Source organism: Pinus tabuliformis, chromosome 1_2, assembly GCF_031772625.1.
Source record: "Pinus tabuliformis cultivar Carrire ecotype Pingquan chromosome 1_2, CPIR1, whole genome shotgun sequence".
NCBI lineage: Eukaryota > Viridiplantae > Streptophyta > Pinopsida > Pinales > Pinaceae > Pinus > Pinus tabuliformis.
The window spans coordinates 143,513,244-143,535,596 of NC_142298.1; the positions used below are offsets into that span (position 1 = coordinate 143,513,244).

Sequence of the window (22,353 nt, forward strand, 5' to 3'; positions counted from 1 at the left end):
TAAAAGTTACAAACATGGTTAAAAACGCTTTTAACTTTGAGAAGTTAAACATTTACTTGTGATACTCAATCAAATATATTTATGTGGTAAAAACAAGTTAAAACCCATAAATATTAGGGATATTGGCTTAGTTAGTAAAGATTTGGAAAAAATTAGACATCTAGAAAACAAATTTTATCTCCAATGGTAACCCATTTACCCACTTACATTGTACGATAATTTGGTTCAAGATAATGCATCACTTTTAACTTTGAAAAGGAAGCCAACATTCTTAGGCACGCCCAATGTAATTATAGGCAACTTCCATTTTGATCGAAAAACGATTTGAAGCTCATTCCATCCTACATATAATTGACGTGGCTAAATGGAAGTCGCTCAATATCCTGCTTAGCCACCCTCATGTCAAAATCTTAATTTTACCCAACCTCAGTATGAATGTAGACACACTATGGTGGCACGCCTTCTAACCAAACCAATCCAATCTGTTCAACTCTACTGCATTTCCTCTTCCACAGAGATGGCAATGGCGACATTAACTTTAACAGGAAAATGTGGTCATCAGCAGCTTCATATTCCTTCTACCACCGAGCAGAAGCTTATGAATTTCGGCGTCGTGGGGGAAACTTCATGGAAGCAGAGGTCTTCTTTCTGGGGCAATTTTCCAAAGCTCCATGTTGCCTTCTTACCAGACAAAAGCAACGGCTCCTGTTATCGAAGTAGGCCAGAGCAACAATTTCTTTCTTTCTTATACATATTGTCTCAAACTAAATATTATGTGTGGTTAGCGGTCATTTTCAAATTTCCCTCATGGATTTGCCGACTCATGGCTACAAAACCCGAACCCCTATGTGCTTCATACTCTGTTCTACTGAATACCTTGGCAATCTGCCTCTGGGCCTTGGAATCTGCATTGTTCTCATGTTTTGCATTTGATAACTAGTGGGAATTGATCTTGTTTTCAAAGGTTGGTAAATGCTACTTACTAGCCTCTATACCAGGCTGTTAAAACAGTGGGAATTGCAAATTGTGAATAGATTGCTTCCATTAAAAACTATCATACTCAAAACTGCGCAATGGCAGAATTTTAAGAATGAAGTCAGATTGCACTCAATAACCCTTTTAATGACAATCTGAACGCCCACCATAGATAAAGAAACTAATATTTGAACTTTATAATCGATTTACATCTGGACACCAAATGGGTAAAATGATTGACCTAAGATACTATCTGTTACTGCATGAACTTCAAAGAGTTTGTGTAATAAGTATTATGTCCTAGATAGACATTAGAGAACAACTCAAAATATATTTTCTCTATGGACAACGGTAGTCTTATCCAAGCCTCCAACCTGTAAGGCTACCAGCTTTTTGCATACCACTTTCAGATGTCTGAATCCGACGACATTAACCATAGATGAAATAGAATATCAACTTGCAATCGTTCTGCCTCCAACAGGATTATCTCTAAGGTCACTATCAGGGTCGCCCAATTTTTTTTTTCTCCTGCAACAAAGGATCTCCTTTAATGTCAATGAAAAAAGCAGCACCTTAATCCTTGATGCCCGTTCCAAGCTTATCCATGGTGCTGATGAAGTTCTCTGCACCAAAACTTTTGCGTGGGTAAACACCTGCTTGCTTAGGAACATTAGATGCAGCACACTATGGTTGAGGCCCAGCTTTGGTTTTCATTCTCTGAACTTTTTGTTGGGCGACAATCTGTTTGAAGGGTTAATTTTTTCACCTTCCATTGTCTTGCATTTTCTGCCATTGTTGGGCCATCCGCCTCAGTCCTCTTTCATGGCACCCATCAACTTTCAAGTTGGTGGATTGGAAAACTGACTTTGTACATTTTATTTAATTACTTAGTTTACGTGACTAGCCATAGTTCAAGACTACAAAGATAATCATTTGCAATGATAATATCCTGAAAATTTTGACATTTTTGCATAATAAAAAGTTTGGGAAACAGGACCAAGAGATTTTTCTCCATGGCCATAGTGAGTTCTATTTATTGGATCAGTTACCGAGCTATTATTGGTTCATCCATTGACTTAATCTTAAGTGAAAGCACTGCATTATCTCGAATAAAACCACTAGTTTGAGGTTTTTCATGCCCTTATGTCTATGCCTATGCAAGTTGGTGTACTCGCTGGAATTATTGGTGGAGGAAAAGTTGTATCTATTGTTTGAAGTCCATGTAGTTGGATTGAATGTATGTGTATGTTACCGTTTGAAAATGCATGGCTTATTTCTCATCTTCACTGACATCTTTCTATCACTAGCAGAGTAGGGAATGCATGAAAGCTCAATGATAATTACGGGTTCCAAGGAGAGTCTTGGAAGCCATGCACCTTGTTCTATCTTGCATGAGCACCATTCATTTGGAGAAAAAACAAAGGTGTCAAGAACTAGGGGGTATTGTTGGCTAGATGGAGGGTCCTTTGGAGGCATATTTCATAGTGTTCTTGCGGATGTGCCCCCACGCTTCCCAAGCTCCTAGGAGTGGGAGGCGCTTGAAAAACTGTTTTGCTTTGTCCCCCTTTTTCCAAAATGTGGGGAAACGCACATTGAACTGTTTGGCCAATGTGCGAAACGTGTCTTGTAAAAGGGGGGCTTTTGGACAGCCCCCTTGAAAAGTGAGATGTTTGGGCACCTGCTCCCATGTGCGTTTCCTTGATCTTGTGTCCTAGAAACATGGTGGAACATTGATATTTCACTGTGCGGTTACCATTTGAGCACTTTCACACATGTTTGTTCCAATGATCTACATTACTATTTTGTTTATAGCATTGATGGAGTACCCTACACATAGATGGTACCCATGGTGATTGGTCCTAGGACCACATGGATAGATGATACGAGTTGGAAAGGACCTCGATGAAGAATTCCCTCCTAGGGAAATGCCCGAGGCATTTATTGTAAGCTATGGGTCAAAACAAGGTCCAAGGGAGAAATGCCTTCCTTGGAGAGGTGCCATGTGGCATTGAAATACACCTGCATGGTTAAAGGGGCCCATTTGATGAAGAATGTTCGATTCCAAGTGTGAAATCTTTGTTGATTGGTCATGAATCTACTGTTGTAATGGGAAAACCGTCTTCAAGAAGGTATCTAGGGGAGTCTAGAAGGTCTCTTGGGGCATGACACATCATTTGAGGCATGTTTGACATATTTGGAGGCACGCTCTTTGCATGAGGAGATGCCATGTGGCGTTTTTCACATGGTCAAACTCTCAAATAAAAAGCAAATGCATACTTTAAGGGGATCTCATTGAATAGAAAGATGACAAGTGGAAACATGGATCTACTCAAGGGGTTTTTGTCAAATCAAAGAGGAAAGAGGTACCGACTTAAAAATAAACATATGAGGGATAAAATAAGACATAATTTCATGGATAAGAGGAGCATTGGAGTTGGAGAGCCCTAAACGTCAATGAAGAGATATGCTAGGGTGGAAAGAGCCCTAAAAGCTTGGAGGTACTGAGCATGGTGCACCCTACCTAGTTGGATGATTCATGGGTTTAAAATATTATTTTTTCATCTTTGAACCCTAAAAATATAAACTCTAGTTTAGGGTTTATAGATGATAGAAGCCTATAAATAAAGGAGAATTTCCATTTTCTAAGGCATGATTGGAAGATAGTGAATTTCCTTTAAGTACTTCATTGAACATCTCTTGGGAGGATTGAAAGAAAGACAACTTCAAGTTGAGATTTGTTACAATTGGCAACTAGGGCCAAATTCCACCTTGGGACAACTCATTTGATGGAGATGATGATTACATTAAATTCCTTTTTCGAGAGGACCAAAATTGATATAAAGATCATCTAATTTGGACAAGTAGAAGTGTGATTTTGAATTTATTCCCACACATGTGCAAATTGTTTAGGTCGGCTACATCATCATGTAGTCTCATCAAGCCCAATAGACATGACTCTTCACCCTCAACGACTTGTATAAATACAAGTGACTTCTCACCTCATTTGGCATCATTGTCACTCACATATTCTTCTCTCTCCTTCTCTCATTGGTTCGTACAAGTTGTAATGTTCCTAAACAAGAATTTAAGTGATATACAAAGCATGCAAACAATCCAGCAATTAGAAAAGTGAAATAGACATCAAGCACCCATGAAAATGCTGGAAATAGAGAACTGCTGAGCCATTTTATTACTTCTTTAAGGGAAAATACAATAGAAAAATAGAATGGTGCACCTGGGCTTGTCTCAATGGACAAGCATGACAAAACCCAGGTGACCAAATGCTGAACTAAAGGCTGCCTCAATTGCTGCACCAAACTGAACCGCGTTGCCCCAGAAACTGCACTGTTTGTTGACTTCGAAGGGCTGGAATCACTGCTTCCCGTGCTCAGAAAAATATGAGATTTCAGCTCCTTGCTCCTTGGCCTAAACCCAGAAAAACCCAGGAAGGGTTTGAACCCAATGTGGGAAAACCGATGCAATAGATACGAGGGTTTTATTATTATGCAGTTTTCTGAATACAACTAGGGTGCTAGAAATGGCTCACCCTTTAGAGAATTTCCTCAACAAAATTACCTCTCCTCGGAGACAGATATTCCGGCTGATCAGCAACTGGATGATTGATCCCACAGCAACTTCGACAGTTCCTTAGCTGGACAGCGAAAGCTGCTCCAAGGTTCCCTTTGGAAATGTGTCACCCTATAGGGACTGCGTCACCCTCTTCTGCTCTGCGTTTGCCTCTCAGCTCCCAGTTTGCCCCATGAAAATCCCTCAACGCTACCTCTTCAGCTCAGCGCAGCTTTGCTAGCCTCTACGCAACCTCTGCTGCTTCTGTGTCAGCCTCTAGGCCCTCTGCATCACCAACATTGGCCTCCTTAGCCTTTGCGTCAGCGTTCCAAGGCTTTGCGCTGTCTCTCCGGTACTTTCTCTGCCTCTCTGATATGTATTCTAATTTCTCGGCCTTCTACTGAACTGCCCCTCACTACAACAGATCACTAACTCGATTTCTCAACAAACCCTGCCCCATAAAATCGAATGCTTGATCAACTTGGTGTATCTCCAACTGACCCTCAAGCCTCCTCTTATACTTTTCCTGTTGACGATTCAACGACCGAGATTAAGTCCCTAATCAACAGCTAAGATTAGATTTGGCTTGATCATTGTCATTTAGAACTTTCTCACCCATATTATATTAATACACATTAAAATTTTAGTTTTCCTAAGTTTATACTTAGGAACCCCATTAAAAATATTAATTATTTTAATATCTCTCCATCCAGGTGGAATTTCCCCAAACGATTTCTGGGTCTTGGATATCTCATGTGCCTTAGCCTCTCCACCAATTTTCATGGCTACAACAAATCTGATGCGACCACAAATCAACAGTTCAGACTTCTGAAATTCGAACCCCAAGGAGCCCAACCTCAGCTGCAACTGCAAAACTTGGCCTGCTGGACTGAGGCTGTAAATCCTCCTGAAAAGTGCCCCAAAACTTTGAGATGATCCCTCCTACAAATGTCCTTCCTTCCCAGATGAGTTTCCGACTGTATCTCTTCCCCTCAAGACCCACGAATTTGCTGAACTGGCCCTATGCGATGTCCTCCAAGCCTGGAATTCGAACTACTGGTGTGCTGCCTTCTGTGACCCCAAAACTCTTCTTGAATGCTGGCCCAATAATGTTCTTCAGATTCCTTGGCTCCTCAGGCTAATGGCTGACCCAAGGTGGCTCTATCTCTCTCTACGTGTTCTCATTGTTGTCCCAAAAATACACACTCCCTGAATATAGCTGAGTGACCGTATTGTAGATACTCCCCAGAACTCCTGAAAATGCTGTGGAACTGCCTTCCTAGGGTGGCACTCGAAGTCCCCCGAAGGTAAGGTTGAATCTCCCGCTTGAGAGATTCATGGCTGAACAACCAGTTGACTCGGCTAAGTAGCTCGACCAAACAATCAAGTAAATTCGATGTACAAGAGTGAATGAATGACCAAGTGAGAGTCTCCTTCTCCTTATGACTTTGTGGGCGTTCCTTTGCCTCATGTGGGCCCCTCCAATCAACTATTCGAATTCCCTCCAATCCATTGGAATGGCCTAGTTCGAATTCCAACGTGGGTGGCCCCCATCTTCCACTAACAATCTAATATGGCTGAAATTTCTCCTAATTTCCTAAGTCGAAACTGCTGGGTCCTTTTCCTTGGCAAAAAATATGCAAAATTTTGTAGAGATAAACCTGCTACAAATGTATTTGGGAAGGGACATGACAGTCCTCCCCTCCCAAATGTTGCTTGCCCTCAAGCAACTTCAGAGTTGGGTGCTCTAAAATGTGCTCACCCTCCCAGGTGGCATCCTCATCTGGTAAGTTCTTCCAGCTTACCAAGAACTCCCTGATGGTCCTGCTCCTCAGCTTCCTCTCCTTCCTCTCCAGGGTGGTCTCAGGCTCCAAAACCAAGTGCCCCTCATCATCCAATGGGGGTAACTCTACTGCTGCTATCACCTGTTGCCCCAACACCTTTTTAAGGCACGAGACATGGAATATATTGTGAATCCTGCTCCCTGGAGGCAGCTCCAGCTCGTAGGCCACCTCCCCAACTCGCCTGATCACCCGGTATGGCCCATAGAAGCGGGGTTGTAGCTTCTCGGCCCCCTTTTGCTTCAACATGGACTGCCTGTATGGCTGTAACCAGAGGTACACCAAATCCCCCTCCTCGAAATGTCTCTCGGTCCGGTGCTGATCTGCATACACCTTCTGCTGGTTCTGTGCTGTCACTAAGTTATCCTTGAGAGCCTTGAGGATGTCTTGGCTCTCTTGGATCCAATCTTTGGCCTTTGGGGCCCGACTGTCTCCAAAAACAACATCAGCAAAAGATAATGCATCATAACCATACAAGGCACGGAAAGGAGTCATACCGATGGACATGTGGTGGGTGGTGTTGTAGCAATACTCGCCCAAATGCAGCCACCGGATCCAAGCCCTCTGCTGTCTAGTCACGTAGTTCCTCAGATACCCCTCCAGTCACTAATTAACTCGCTCTGTCTGGCCATCTGTCTGGGGGTGCTAGCTCGTGCTAGGAGTGAGCTCGGTACCGACCAACTTGAAAAGCTCCTGCCAGGGGCCTCCCATGAACCTGCTATCCTTGTCACTCACAATGTTCTTAGGAAGCCCGTGTAATCGGAAGATCTCCGTAAAGGAAAACTCTGCAACATGTTCAGCCGAATACCTGGTGGGGATGGCGAAAAAGTGGGCATACTTGGTCAACCGGTCGACCACTACAAAAATGTAGTCCTTGCCCTACACTGTGGGGAGCTCGGTGATGAAATCCATGGATATACTTTCCCATTTCCCCTTGGGGATGGGAAATGACCGTAACAATCCTCCAGGTTGAATCAACCCCCCCTTGTTCCTCTGACATGCCTCACACTCTTGTACGTGCTTCAACACGTCCCCTTGAGGCCCTTCCATGTGAATCTCTTCTTGACTACCATGTATGTTTTCTGGAACCCCTGATGCCCTGACAATGGCGAGTCATGTGCTGCCTGGAGCACTCTCTCCCTCAACTGCGAGTTGGGCACCAGAATATGTGCCCCTTGTAGTAGATGGCCTCGTCCATCACCCGGTAGCGCTCATTTGTGTGGGCACCGTCCAGAATCTCGCATGCCCTCTTGTCCTTGGAGTACTCCACCAATAGCTGGGCCTTCCAATCATGGTAGATGCTCATGAGTGATAGGCCTGTGAGTCTCTGTGATAGAGCATTGGTCACCACATTGTGCTGTGCCTGCACATATTCTATGTCGAAGCCATAAGCATGCACCTTGCTGGCCCATCTTTGCTGCCTGTCGTTGAGGTCCTGCTGCCCCATGAAGTGATGAAGACTGTTGTGATCAGTCTTCACCCGAAACCTATTGCCAACCAAATACTCTCAGAATTTGGCCAATGCATGCATGATGGCTAGCATCTCTTTGTCATATATAGAATATGACCGCTCATGTGGTAAGAGCTTTCGACTCTCGAACGCAATGTGGTGCCCATCCTATGATGATACTGCTCCAACTCCCTCCTCGGATGCATCGCACTTCACGGTGAAGGCTTGGGAAAAATCTGGAAGTGCTAAAACCAGACAACTGCTCATCACCTTCCTGAGGCGATCAAAAGCTGCCTGTGCCCCATCAGTCCATGCGAAAGCCCCTCTCTTGGTCAAATCTGTCAGGGGTGCTGCCAACTGTGAAAACCCCTTAACAAACTTCCGGTAATAAGTGTGGATACCCAAGAAGCCCCTCAATGCTGTCACATCTCTGGGTACTAGCCAATCATGGATAGCTCGTATCTTCTCCTCATGGAACTTCACCCCATTTGCACCAATGATATGCCCTAAGTAGAGCATCTCTGCCAGGCCAAACTTGCACTTGGACAGTTTGGCATAAAACTGTTGCTCCTCCAAAATACGCAACACCTCCTCCAGGTGCTGGAGATGCTCCTCCCAAGTCCTGTATAAATCAAGACATTGTCGAAGAAAACCAACACAAATCTCCTCAACTGCCTCCGGAAGACATGGTTCATACACGAATGGAATGTAGCCGGAGTGTTGGTCAACCCAAATGGCATGACTAGGAACTCGAAGTGCCCATAATGGCACCGAAAAGCTGTCTTGGGGATGTCCTGATCCCTCACCTTGATTTGGTGGTACCCCGAACGTAGATCTATCTTAGAGAAGTACTTGGCTCCTCTAAGCTCATCCATCAACTCATCTAGGCGGGGGATGGGGTACCGGTTCTTTAGAGTCTTCCGATTGAGGTTCCGGTAGTCAATGCACATGCGCAAGGTTCCATCCTTCTTCTTCACCAACACTACTGAAGAAGCAAAAGGACTGGAACTTGGCCTGATGTGGCCCAATGCCAACAACTCTTTGATGGCCCTCTCAATCTCATCCTTATAGGCCTTAGGATGCCTATAAGGGGTAGTGATCACTGCTTGCACACTCGGCTCTAGCTCAATGGTGTGCTCAAATCCCCTATCTAGCGGCTGCCTTAGTGGAATATCCCCAAACACCACTACGTACTTGTCCAACAAGGCCTGTATGTCTGGAGGTGGTGGCTGGACCTGTCCCCCAACCTTTGAAACCCTCAGCTCCACTGCCCATGCTATGTCCCCATGTCGCAGATCTGCCTCCATCCTATGCGCTGAGACTGTCTGGGGTGGATATGAATGCATGCCTCTAAGGACCACTGACTTGCCATCTGGCCCGATGAACTCCATCTCCAGTTTCTTCCAATCAGTAGTGACTCACCCAAGGGAGTACAACCACTGGACACCCATCACCACATTGGTGTCTGGCACATCGACCACAAAGAAGTGGTTCGTCATAGAGTAGTTCCCCATAACTACTGTCAAAGCAGGCACATACCGAGTGCACTGCATGGTATGGTCACCTGGTACTAGGACTGAAAAGCCCTCAAACTCAGTCGTGGTGAGGCCCCTCCTCTGAACCAATTGGGCATCTATGAAGTTGTGGGTAGCCCCACTCTCAACCAAGACTGACACCCGTTGTCCCTGTATAGTACCTCTCATCCTCAATGTTAAGAATTTGGGGGCCCCGCATAAAGAAGCAAGGACTCCCCCAGATGGGGCAAAGGATGCCTCTCCCTGTGGAGGTGGTGGTGGTGGTCCCCTATCTGCCGGACTCTCATCGTCTCCCACACCACACTTCTGCTCCAACTCATCCTCTTGGTCACTATCTGAAAAGACCTCAATATAATGTGCTTTGCCAGCAATGCACCGATGGCCTGGTGCCTAGGGCTCTCGACAAGTGAAGCATAAATTCCTCCTCCTGAGGTCCTTCCGTGTCTCATCATCTAACTGTCCCTATCCTTGGTTGGTTCTCTGAGACGGGGGTCTAGTGTCATGCCCCTTCTGTGGGAAAGGGGTCCATGCAGGGAAAGGCGCTCTGGTCTTGGGGATGGTCCCCTGTAGATTTCTAGTGAACATAACTGCCTCCTGCAGTGTGGAGGGTCGCGTGACTTCACCAGTCCATGCAGGGGCTCAAGTAAGCCCTCTATGAAAGTATATACCCTTTGAGCCTCCAATAGGTCTGAGACCATCACTGAAACTCGCATAAACTCCGAAATATACTGCTCTGGGTTGCATGTTTGGTGCAGTTGGGCCAACTCCCTAAAATGGGCCTCCGGATCCTCTGGTCAAAGCGTTCCACCACCCTCCTGGTGAAATCCTCGTATGAAGCCACATTAGCATGCCCCAAGGTGGCCAAACCATGAAACCACCAATCATGGGCTTCCCCCTCCATGTGCAGCGTGGCCATCTTGATGGCTTCCAGCTTTGTCATCCGGTTGAGCTGGAAATAGGTGTCCATCTTCTCAACCCAAGCCCTAGCAGTGCACTTGGTAGTGCCATCAAATGTAGGGAAGTACATCCTCCCTATGGTCCTCTGCAGCTCATAGCTCTACGTGCCCTGTCCTCCATAGCCCTTGCTCTTCTCATTTTGCTTGAGCTTGCAGAAATCTCTGAAAGAGAGTGCTTCCCTGAAGTCTGCACCCATAGATTGCCACTCTCTAAAGTGTTCTCCCATCTGTGTGGGGTCTTCACCCCCTGCTGGTTCGATCTGTGCCACAGGTACGAAAGAGGGTAGTGTGGCTCGAGTTGGCCCACTAGCTGATGGGGGTTGTGCTGTTGGTGAAGGGTGATCGAATTGCTGGGAGGCTCTAGAAGTTTCCCCAAATAAGAATCCTCTAGGGGTGGTTCTCTCTTTGTTCTGCATTTTTATCTCCTCCAACATCTCTTTCTGGCCCTTCGCTAAATCATTCAAAGCCTTCAAGAGGCTGTCAAAAGCCATCTCCTCCCTGCTCTTGGGCTCTACCATATCTTCCTCTGTTACAACTGCTTTCCCTCTGTCCTCTGTGTCTGGAGTGATTTCCAACTCTCTTTCTCTGCTCCAGTACCTCTGTGTCTTGTATGTGATGTTTTGCTGGTCCCCTTCTCTCATAGTAGAAAATCCCCACAACTAAGCCAAGACCTAGGCTTTGATACCACTGTAATGTTCCTAAACAGGAATTTAAGTGATATACAAAGCATGCAAACAATCCAGCAATCAGAAAAACGAAATAGACATCAAGCACCCATGAAAATGTTGGAAATAGAGAACTGCTGAGCCATTTTATTACTTCTTCAAGGGAAAATACAATATCAAAATAGAATGGTGCACCTGGGCTTGTCTCAATGGACAAGCATGACAAAACCCAGGTGAGCAAATGTTGAACTGAAGGCTGCCTCAACTACTGCACCAAATTGAATTGCGTTGCCCCAGAAACTACACTATCTGTTGACTTCGAAGGGCTAGAATCACTGCTTCCCGTGCTCAGAAAATTATGAGATTTCAGCTCCTTGCTCCTTGGCCTAAACCCAGAAAAACCCAGGAAGGGTTTGAGCTGGTTCAGACTTCTGAAATTCGACCCCCAAGGAGCCCAACCTCAGCTGCAACTGCAAAACTCAGCCTGCTAGAATGAGGCTGTAAATCGTCCTGAAAAGTGCCCCAAAACTCTGAGATGATCCCTCCTACAAATGTCCTTCCTTTCCGGATGAGTTTTCGGCTGTATGTCTTCCCCTCAAGACCCACGAATTTGCTGAATTGGCCCTCTGCGATGTCCTCCAAGCCTGGAATTCGAACTGCTGGTTTGCTGCCTTCTGTGACCCCAAAACTCTTCCTGAATGCTGGCCCAATAATGTCCTTCAGATTCCTTGGCTCCTCTGGCTAATGGCTGACCCAAGGTGGCTCTATCTCCCTCTGCGTGTTCTCATTGTTGGCCCAGAAATACGCACTCCCTAAATATAGCTGAGTGACTGTGTTGTAGATACTCCCCGGAACTCTTGAAAATGCTGTGGAACTGCCTTCCTAGGGTGGCACTCGAAGTCCCCCGAAGGTAAGGTTGAATCTCTCGCTTGAGAGATTCGTGGCTGAACAACCAGTTGACTCGGCTAAGCAGCTCGAGCAAACAATCAAGTAAATTTGATGTACAAGAGTGAATGAATGACCAAGTGAGAGCATCCTTCTCCTTATGACTTCGTGGGCCTTCCTTTGCCTCACGTGGGCCCCTCCAATCAGCTATTCGAATTCCCTCCAAGCCATTCTAATGGCCTAGTTCGAATTCCAACGTGGGTGGCCCCCACCTTCCACTAACAATCTAATCTGGCCGAAATTTCTCCTAAGTCCCTAAGTCAAAATTGCTGGGTCCTTTTCCTTGGCAAAAATGTGCAAAATTGTGTAGAGATAAACCTATTACAAATGTATTTGGGAAGGGACATGACACAACTATTGGACAACTTCTCTCTCACACGTGTGGCAAGAAGGATGAGTTTCTGGACTGAATTGCAGGGCCAAAAATTTCAAGAGCTGACCAAGTTTGACCAATGTTGACCAGAGACTCTTTGACCTATTTTGAATGCGATTTTTGGAGGGTTATTTCTGTTTCTATAGGACACATTTTTGGGCACAAAAATCAAGAAAATCTGAGCAGTTTGACTAGCGCTGACTTCAGGGTTGACTGCAACTTTGACCGCAAAAAATTACAGCAGATTCTGTCTCTCCTTTGACCAAATTTGACTGGACTGTTTTGGGCTGATTTTGATCAACAAGGAAGGCCGAATTTGATTGAGGTTGACCGAGCTCAAGGAGGCAAGTTTGACAGCTATGTTGACCATCTTTGACTTTCTGGTTAGGGCTGAAGTTTGATTGCAGTTGACTGCAAAATTGTCAGGGTTGTTTTGACTTTGATTTGGCAAGTCAATTTTTGTACTCTCTCTCTGTTGAACATTTGATATAATAATAAGAAGATTTGATCAAAGGGTTTTCCCCACATTGGGTTTTTCCTTGGCATTCGCCAAATCTGGTGTCCCCTTGTCTTGGCTTGTCTTGTGCATTTTGTTTCATGTTCTATCTACTTTACTGTCACTGCGTTTAATGGTTAATGTGATTGCTATTGAAAATCTAAATTGAAATTGTCATTGGGTTGCTAAAGGAACATTGACGTAATTGTGCTAAGCATATAACATACCATTGTTATCTAAAATTAACATGGTATCAGAGCTTAGGTGAAGACAAAGCCCAAGCAAGAGAGAGAAAAAACAATCACTAAGAGAGATCTGTTGGATACAACTATTGGACTAATGGCTACTACATCTTACTTCAAATCTGAGGATAAGCTCAAGGACAAATTTGACTATCATGCATGGAAGATGGCTTTGGATTTCACTTTGGAAGAGCATGATGCCATGGACTGTGTGAAGGGAAGAGTGGTGGAGCCTCCTTCAAATGCACCTGCTGCTGCAAAGACTAAATACAAAAAAGGTGAGGTCAAAGTTAAGAAAGTTATCTTAGACTCCATTCAAAAGCATTTGGTTGCCTATATTTCTGATTTGGAAACATCTAATGAGATGTATGATAAGCTAGTTGGGATGTTCAAAGTAAATGATGCAAATCAAATTCTCTTTCTCAAGAACAAGTTGAAGGACATCAAGATGGATAAAGGGGAGTCTATCCAATCCTACTTCATGAGGATCACACAAATAAAAAATGACCTTCTATCTATTGGAGAAGTTATTGCTGACAAGGAGCTCACTCTCATTGCACTTGGAGGTATTCCAAGATCATGGGATGTGTTTAACACAACCATTCTCAACAATGACATGATTCCTAGTTTCGATGAATTATTGACTAGATGCACTCAAGAAGAAACAAGGATGATGGAGAGAGACAAGCCCTCAAATGGAAATGAACCCACTGCCTTCTCCGCTCATTCTTAGAGGAAGAATAATACTGGTCTAAGAAGACAAGGTCAAGGATTCAAGAAGGGATTCAAAGAAGGAAGAAAAAGAAGGTGCTACAATTGCAACAGGTTTGGCCATTATGCTAGAGAGTGTCCTCACAACAAGGATACTCCAAGGGATGACGACAACAATAACAACAACAATAAAGGCAATGACAATCAAAGGAACAACAGTTTCAACAATAAATGCAATGAAAATCAAAGGAACAACAGTTTCAACAATAAAGGAAAGAGGAATGCTCCCGCTGCTCGATATGGAAATGATTGACCTCCCAAAAGGACGAGAAATTCCAAGTATGAAGAAAGTAATGCTGTAGAAAAACAAAAGGAATTTTATCTTATTTCTGCTCTATCTACTGCCTCTCCTCCGGAAACTTTGGATCATTGGTTGATTAATAGTGGAGCCTCAAGGCACTTCACTGGGTACAAGGAGGCCCTCTCAAATTTGGTTGAAAAGAAGACTAATTTGGAGATCATACTTGGAGACAATGCCACCTACCCCGTGAAAGGGATAGGCACTGTCACTCTTCACTTAAATCAAGGTCAAACCATTCATCTACAAGAAGTATTGTATGTGCCCGATTTGAAGAAGAACCTGGTGTCTATTTTTGTGATGGAAGATAAAGGCTTCAAGGTAGCATTCATTGATGGAAAGGTACGTATTTGGCAAAGAAACCCTAAAAATGCATTTACACTTGGATTTAGGGTTGAAGGTCTCTATCAAGTTGGAGGAAGTCCTTTGGGAGCCTTAACTTGCAATACTTCTCTTCAATCTGAATTATGGCATCAGAGATTTGCTCACCTTCATTACAAAGCCTTACCTAGGGTAAGGAAGATGGTCACAGGTATGCCCGAGTTCAACATGAATCATGAAGGAGTTTGTCAGGGTTGTGCAACTGGGAAACTTACAAGGGGACCATTCCCTTCAAGTGAAAGCCAAACTACTGATATTCTTCAATTGGTCCATTATGACCTATCTAGTATGTTGCTCGTAACATCATTGGGAGGATACTTATACTATGCAATTTTTGTGGATGACTTCTCTCACAAAACATGGATCTATTTCTTGAAGAAGAAGGATGAAGTGTTCAAATGGTTCCATTCTTTCAAAGCCTTGGTGGAAAATCAAATAGGGAAGAAGATAAAAATATTAAAGACCGACAATGGAACCGAATATGAATCAAATGAATTCAATGACTTTTCCAGAGAGGTTGGCATTAAGAGGAAGACAACTGTTCCATACACTCTTGAGCAAAATGGAGTTGCTGAAAGAAAGAATCGAACAATCATGGAAGCCACTTGTGCCATGGTACATGATCAAGCTCTGCCAAATTTCTTATGGGGAGAAGCTGCAAACACTGCCGTATATGTTCAAAATAGGAGCCCTCATCTGTTGAAATTTGTAAATAGGTTCGGTCTTCATAAATGTATTGAAGTCACAATGAAATGTATTTATCAAAAGAATGAAATTTTTATTATTATTATTATTATTATTATTATTATGACTTATTAAAGCATGGGTTTCATGCTTGGGTCATCATGTTTTAGGTCAAAGTCCCCATTGAGGACTTCTAGGATTTATTCTAAGTCATTAGAGTCATTGTACATTAAAGAGACCCTTCTTGGGCTTTCGGATCATGTAAAAGGAATTATTTTTGAGTCAAAAATGAATTTAGTCTCTTCCACACCAAGTCGGCCTCAAGAAGATCAAGTCGGCCTTAAGACAAGTAATTCGACCTCCCTGGAAGGCTATAAATACAAGGCAGTTCGAATTCATTTGGAGTATCTCACTCACACACAGAGTTTGATATCTGAAGCTGGAAGCTGGAAAAGTGCGAAGTTGGTGAAGGGCTAGAAAAGGAGTTGGAAAGAAGTGCGAGTTTTTGGAAAGAGATAGAAGGCCTCAAGATTGAAATTCTGGGACAACTCTCACTCAGTTCTGAGGTGTATCAAGGGAGATCGAAGTCTTCCAAGTTTGGTTGAAGCTACTGCTGCTACTGCTATTGGGTCGAAGCTGTTGCTGATGCTACTAGGTCGAAGTTGCTTTGAAAGGGTTATCATTTGCAAGAAGGATTGAGGGCTGACTTGGTGTGGAGGAAGTCTCTGTCTGGGTCTAGAGTCTTGGATTATCTCGAGAAACTATTGAAGGAAGAATTGTTGACTGGGTTTTCCCTTAGATAGGGGTTTTGCCCTGGCTGTCCACCTACATCTGTTGTCCTTGTGTTATTGTTTTGGTAATTGCTTGATGAACTAAAAGATAAAAGAAGAACATAAAGATAAAAGAATCACAAGTAATTATCTATATAAGAAAATCTTTCTGCCTTTCTAATTTTCTAACATGGTATCAGAGCTAAGGTGAAAGGAGGAAACAGACAGTCTTTGAGTATCTACTAAAAGGAATCTAAAAGATTGATATAGGGATCATATAAGGAGCTCTTATAAGAGAAGAAGCTCACTATCTTCAAGGACAATGTCTAACACAATAAAGAGTGAGAACATGTTGGAAGGAGCATCAAACTTTAGGTCTTGGAAGAACAAGATTGACTTCATTCTTGAAAAGAACTAGGTCTTGGATGTGGTCAAAGGAAAGGTGAAGAAACCTACTGAAGGATCCAGTGATGCAGATAAGGTGAAGTATAGATAATTGGAGATATTGGCTATGACATTGATGGTAGAAAGCATAAAGGACAATCTTATCCCATACATTTCCAATATAGACCATGCTCAAGAAATGTATGAAACATTGTCAAAACTATTCACTATCAGGAAAATCAGTCAAGTAGCAAGCTTGAAGAATGAGTTAAGGACTATAAGGACTACAAAGATGATAATGTGGCTTCCTTATTTGTAAGGATATCAAGGATTAGAGATGAACTTCAAGCCATAGATGAAATTGTACCGGAAAAGGAGCTAGTAATCACTGCACTATTGGGATTACCACCTACTTGGAGTTCTTCAGGTCTCAATAGTTGGAAAGAAGCTCCTACCTTTCAACAATTGTGGAATGCTTGCACCCAAGAAGAAATGAGAATTTCTTTAGTATCCAACAACGAAGAAGAAAAGGTCTCAAATGCATACTCCGCTTCTCACAAGAAAGGACACTCCAAGAAGTCAAGAGGGCCAAGAAGGAAGGTTGATATGTCCAAGATATAATGCTACCAATGCCACAAGATGGGTCGCTATAGAAGTGATTGTTCTAAAAATCCAAAGAACAAGAAATGAAGCAAAGATCAAGCTAATGTAGCTGAAGAAGGATCTCCAAAGAAAACTAAGCCTGAAGAACTGGATATAAGGGGCTTACACTACAAAGTCCTTTGATCTAAGCTTTAGTTATTTCTTTTTTGATTTCCAGTGTTTTGCAAGTTTAACATATTTTGGGTTTTTATTATTATTATTTGTTCTTAAGGTTATAGGTATCCCTCAAGCTTGGAGGGAGCCCTCACTAACCTCCAAAAATAATAATCCTATTACCATTTTCATTTTTAGTTTTCCTTATCTAGTTTTGTTTGCATTAAATACTAATCACATTTCTACTCATATGTTCCTTGTTTAGGAAAACTTGCTGAAGACTCAAGGAAGAAGGCCTCACAAACAAAGCATTGGAATTACAAGGTTTGTTAAGAAATAAGAGGTATGTTTTGAATTACAAGTTCTTGCTCTCTCCATATTCATTCTTGATAAACTATTACTAACATCTTTATGTCTAGCTTCTTGAATCTTAAAGATTCTTTATTGGGTGATTCATCATTAGATAAATCTACCCTCCTCATATCTTTGATTATTCTTGTGGAACCCTAGAAAGGTTCGTTGTGAAAACCCTAACTTAAGGGTATGTTGATGATTATGTATGGAACCCTAGTCTACTTAGGGTTATTAATGAAGTCTAAAGAAGATGTCATGTTTGGGGTTTTGGTATGGTTATGGAAACCCTAACTTATTAGGGTTGAATGGTAATGTCTGAAATCCCGAACCTTTGAAGTATTGGTATTTTAGGGTTTTCTATGTTTTGCATTGAAACCCTGGATCATTAGGGTTTGGTAGGATGTATAAGCAAGACCCATATAATGTCTTAGAAATGAAATCCTTGGCATATGTGTGTTTGTCCAATCAAACCCTAGTCTGATCAAGTTTGTTATATGTCTAACTCTTATTGATATTTATGTAGATGGGTTTGACTATCACATGTTATGATATGCTTGTGCATGTTGATGGAATCATAGATATATGAGTTGACCTAATTGTTGATGGTCATGAGTCCTGGGGTTTGGAACTAAGCTCTAGCCGCAGTTTGATTCTCTAGGATGATAGTATTTGTGAATTCTAGGGTTTTGTAAACAAACCTTAGTAGAAGTCCAAATCTCTGATATATGATGACAATGTGATAATTTGAGATTTGTATAAGATTGTTGAAATCTGAGTTTTAGTTATGATGGATGTTTGATTATTTGAGAAAATCTAGGGTTTGCAACAAACCCTAGTGGAAGCTAGTCATGTTATGGATTAAGCTATGGTTTGTTTTGATTGTTGAAATCTCATGTATGTGATCTAGGGTTTGTATGAAATTCTAGTAGGAAGTCTAAAATATGAATTCTGAAAGTTGTTAGATACATTGTCGATCTATATTTGTCTGAATTGTTTCTAGGGTTTGCAATATCTTGTAATAGGGTATGTCATACCTTTGGAAGGAACATTGAAACTCTAGATGTAATAAAGGTTGTGAAATACTCAAAGTCTTGATGAAATAGTCTAGGGTTTATGACGAAAACCCTAGCAAGAAGTTGAAGAGTATGTGTCTCTTGTGTGTAACTAAGTTTGAATGCTTCCGTGATTTTGATATGGTTAACTTTATGCTTCTATAGATTTGGTTGTTCTTGCTATCTAAGTTGTGCAAGTCCATAATCTTCAAAATGGTGAAGATGTTCGTAAAGTAAAGTTGATGTGATAAACATGATATGAATAATGTTGGTCACGATAATTTTGGCAAGAAGGATGGAAGCCATGCAAGATTCTTCGATGTAGTAGAAAAGAAGTTGAGCCCCCTAAGTTAAGAGGGAGCTTGGATAAAATAAATCTCTCTAATTTGAGAGGGAGCTTGGATGAAAGGAATCTCCCTAGTTGAGAGGGAGGTCATATCATAATCATGATGATCACATTGATAGAAGAAATTGGAGAATGTATTTTGAAGGGCCACTGAGATAAGAAAAGCCAGATCGATTTGTGGAATATGTTGTTGCATGAGAAGTAGGAATGGAAGCTATGTGTTTGAGGAATCTTCTGTCAAGATTCATTGGGAAAGCTCTAAGTCCTACTGTGAAAAGTTGAGAAGCAACATCTAGTTGTCTAGAAGACCCCGGAGGTTTGTATCTATTTATGTACATTTGAAAGTTTGCTACTAATTGGGGTTTTGTTTGTACAGTGAAATCTCTCGAAGGTTTGATAGCATGTTTTACATGCTTAGGGTTCGAAACACGTCAGCCAAAAATTTATGTTATGTGATTTCTACCGAAAGACTTTTCTTAATGCTTAGGGTTGTCGATCAGTTTGATCAAGAGAGATTTGTTGCCGATCTGTTTGATCGGGGAGGATTTGTTATCGATTGGAATAATCCAGTAGTTGAGGCTTTGTGTGTGAGACATTGCCTGGGAGGACATCTGGTCGGCAGTATGTGTTGATGTCTAGTTCCCGAAGTAGGGAGGGTGGCATTGGTCATGGATCTCTGACCTCAGATACACATCTGGATCCTTGGGTTGATGGTTAGTAAGTAAGCTTGATGGTACCTAGATAGGCTGAAAGTTTTAGTCCATCTTATTCCCACTTGGATAGATTGCCCTGGTCAGGAATCTAGTCCATGGCATTCAAGTGCCTAAAGTTTAAATTGTTGAAGGACCTTGGATAGATTTCCCTGGTCAGGAATCTAGTCCATGGCCTCGCGGTGCCTAAAATTCTTCATGGTTCATGTGTTCTGAGATCATCCTTATACTTGTACTGATGAATACCTTGTTGATTTTTGTAGCATCGGATGTGTTCTAGCCACAAAACTTTGTGGAGAGGCTAGAATACATGTATTCTCCAAAACCCAAAAATCATTTGGGAAAATTCCACCTAGAGATGGTTTAATTAAAATAATTAATCATTTTAATGTATTCCTAAGTCTAAACTTAGGAAATGTGATTAATTAAAGGGTATTAATTAAATCTGGTGTAAATCTTCTAGATAAAGACGAGGATCAACTCCCAGTTAATATTACCCTTTGATTGTGTTTTAATCTTGGCCATTGGTGCTCCAACGAGAGATTATAAGAAGGAGCTTGATGGGCACTTGGAGAACACACCAAGATAGTGAGATCTAGAGATCGAATTCTCAAGAGTAGTAGCGCTAAGTTGTCGGAGAGAGATGACTGATGCTCTTGCAGTGAGGGGCAGGGATAGTAGACTGGAGGGTTTTTCCAGTTCCGGTGAGTGCAAGGCAGAGAAGGCATCGAGAGGTTCAGAGAGGCAATGCAGTGCTTCAGAGGGAGTCCGCAATTTTGTTGAGGAGCAGTTGAGATCCAGTGCTAGAAGCTGGGGTGTGTGTCCGGAGGACCAGAGGGTTGAGTTTAGCAGAAGGTCAGAAGGAGGAGTTGATGGAGTCCCTTGAGCTGTGACGCAGTGACTGCGTAAGCCCATGCAGAGACTGTGCAAAAATAGCGTAGGGCAACTCATCCAGAGCCTAGATCAGTGTCAGATCTCCAGTGAGTGTGAGATATCTTCTCACTACCTCTTTGCCAGTTTATTGTCTGTATCGGATAGCCAGTTTAGGCATCCAATGGTTTGTACTCAGAAAACTACTGCTTAATAATTAAAACCCTTAGCTGCTCCACCGGTTTTCCCACATTGGGTTTTTCCGGGACGTTTGTCCAAAAATAACGGTGTACTTGTATGTGTGTTTATTTCTTTCCTGTGCAATATTTTGTTTCCGCAGTATTTTTTATTTGTGAAGGCTGCAGTGTATGTATTTCGACATTTGTTGTAGAAAACTGCAAATAATTTGTTTAGGTAATTTAACAAAGAGGAGAAATATTATCAATTGCTGCAGTAGGATTCGGGATCACCAAATTTTCACATGGAATCAGAGCACAGTTCGTAAACCAGAGAGCTTAGAGCAGGAGAGGAGAAGGAGGTTCAAATTTTTGCATAGGCAGCAATTCGAAACCCCAGAGGCAGTGCAGTCCTTGGGCCAAGAGGATCCGAGTTTTGAGGAAAAGTCTATTTCTCTGAGTGAGTCGACAAAGAAATTAGATTTTTCTAGATCAAAGCCTACCAGAGGCAGAATGGAGAAACAATATTTTCCTTGCAGAGTAGATCTTCAGTTGGGACGCAGGTTTTGTAGCAGTTTGCTAGTGCAAATAGCGCCAGGAGGAAGGAAGAGCACACACTGAGGGAATTCTTTGCTCAGGGGTCTTCTAGACAAGAAGTTCGAATTTTCCTAGCATAGCAACTGTAGTTGTGTGCAAAATTTCTCACTACAGAAGGGAGTGCGAATAGTTGGGCAGTAATTGCGCAGAGGAGAAGAGGAGGAATTCAACATTTTTTGAGAGATGGCATCAGCTAGGTTGAGAGATCAAGATTGATTGGAGGGAGCCTCCAACTATGTGATTTGGAAGGCTAGAATTTCTTGCCTTCTAGATGAACATGATCTCAAGACTTATATTGATAGTGTGGTAGTTGTACACGCCGATGCAGATCCGCTTAAGAAGTACAAGAAGGAGATGGCGAAAGCTTAGAGGTTGATTCTTGATGGGGTTCAAGATCACGTGGAATACTGCTCAATAGATGTGGGAGGCACTAGCTATGTTGTACGAAGGATCTTCCGAGCAACGAAAGATGTATCTTGAGGAGAAGCTGAGATGCACGAGGATGCAGAAAGGGGAGCGTATAGACCCCTTCCTTACTAGGCTTCAGGATGTCCGGGACCAACTGTCTTCAGTAGGGTCAGTGCCCCAGCCTATAGAGTTGGTGCGATTAGCTCTGAATAACGTTTCCAAAGAATGGTAAGTTTTTGTCCAAAGTATCCTAGGCAGAGAAAAACTGCCAGATTGGGATCGTATGTGGGCTAATCTGTAGCAGGAGGAGATGAGGTGAGATCTGGTGAAGAGCACCATCAGTGGTAGCAGCAGCAACAACAGTGGGACGAAGCAAGAAAAGGAGGAGGAAAATGCAGCCCTCGCATCACAAGGGCAGCAGGAGTAGTGCAGGAAGAAGAAGGACATTTCCAAGATCAAGTGCTTCAGATGTGGTGAGATTGTCCACTACAGCTCTCAATGGCCTCTCAGAAAGAAGGACAAGGTGGGTAAGTAGGATCAACACGCTGCATCCGTTGAGATCGACAGGCTGTCCTCCAGATTGGAGGAAGAGTTTGCCATGATCACCGAGTTACCTCCAGGGGTGAGGTGAGGTGATTTGGTTTTGTAGCCCCAGAGAGCTACATGATGGGCATGATTCTTGAGGAGGTCAACCTCATGAATCAATACCTTGCTACGGGAGTCCCAAGGTAGATACTAAGTTACCCAAGTA

The 22,353-nt window shown here is 42.8% G+C and overlaps 1 protein-coding gene across 2 annotated transcripts in view; it reads left to right on the forward strand.

Moving 5' to 3' along the window:
• The first annotated feature begins 371 nt into the window (after window positions 1-371).
• The window catches only part of HCF244 (NAD(P)-binding Rossmann-fold superfamily protein), a 468,107-nt gene continuing 446,125 nt past the window's right edge, over window positions 372-22,353 (forward strand). Inside the window, exon 1 of one of the 2 annotated variants that reach the window (XM_089394834.1) lies at window positions 372-716. In XM_089394834.1, the coding sequence (XP_089250960.1) occupies window positions 449-716 (268 nt within the window). In that variant the 5' untranslated portion in view covers window positions 372-448. The remainder of the gene's footprint in view (window positions 717-22,353) is intronic. The other variant, XM_089394835.1, reaches the window with a different exon arrangement.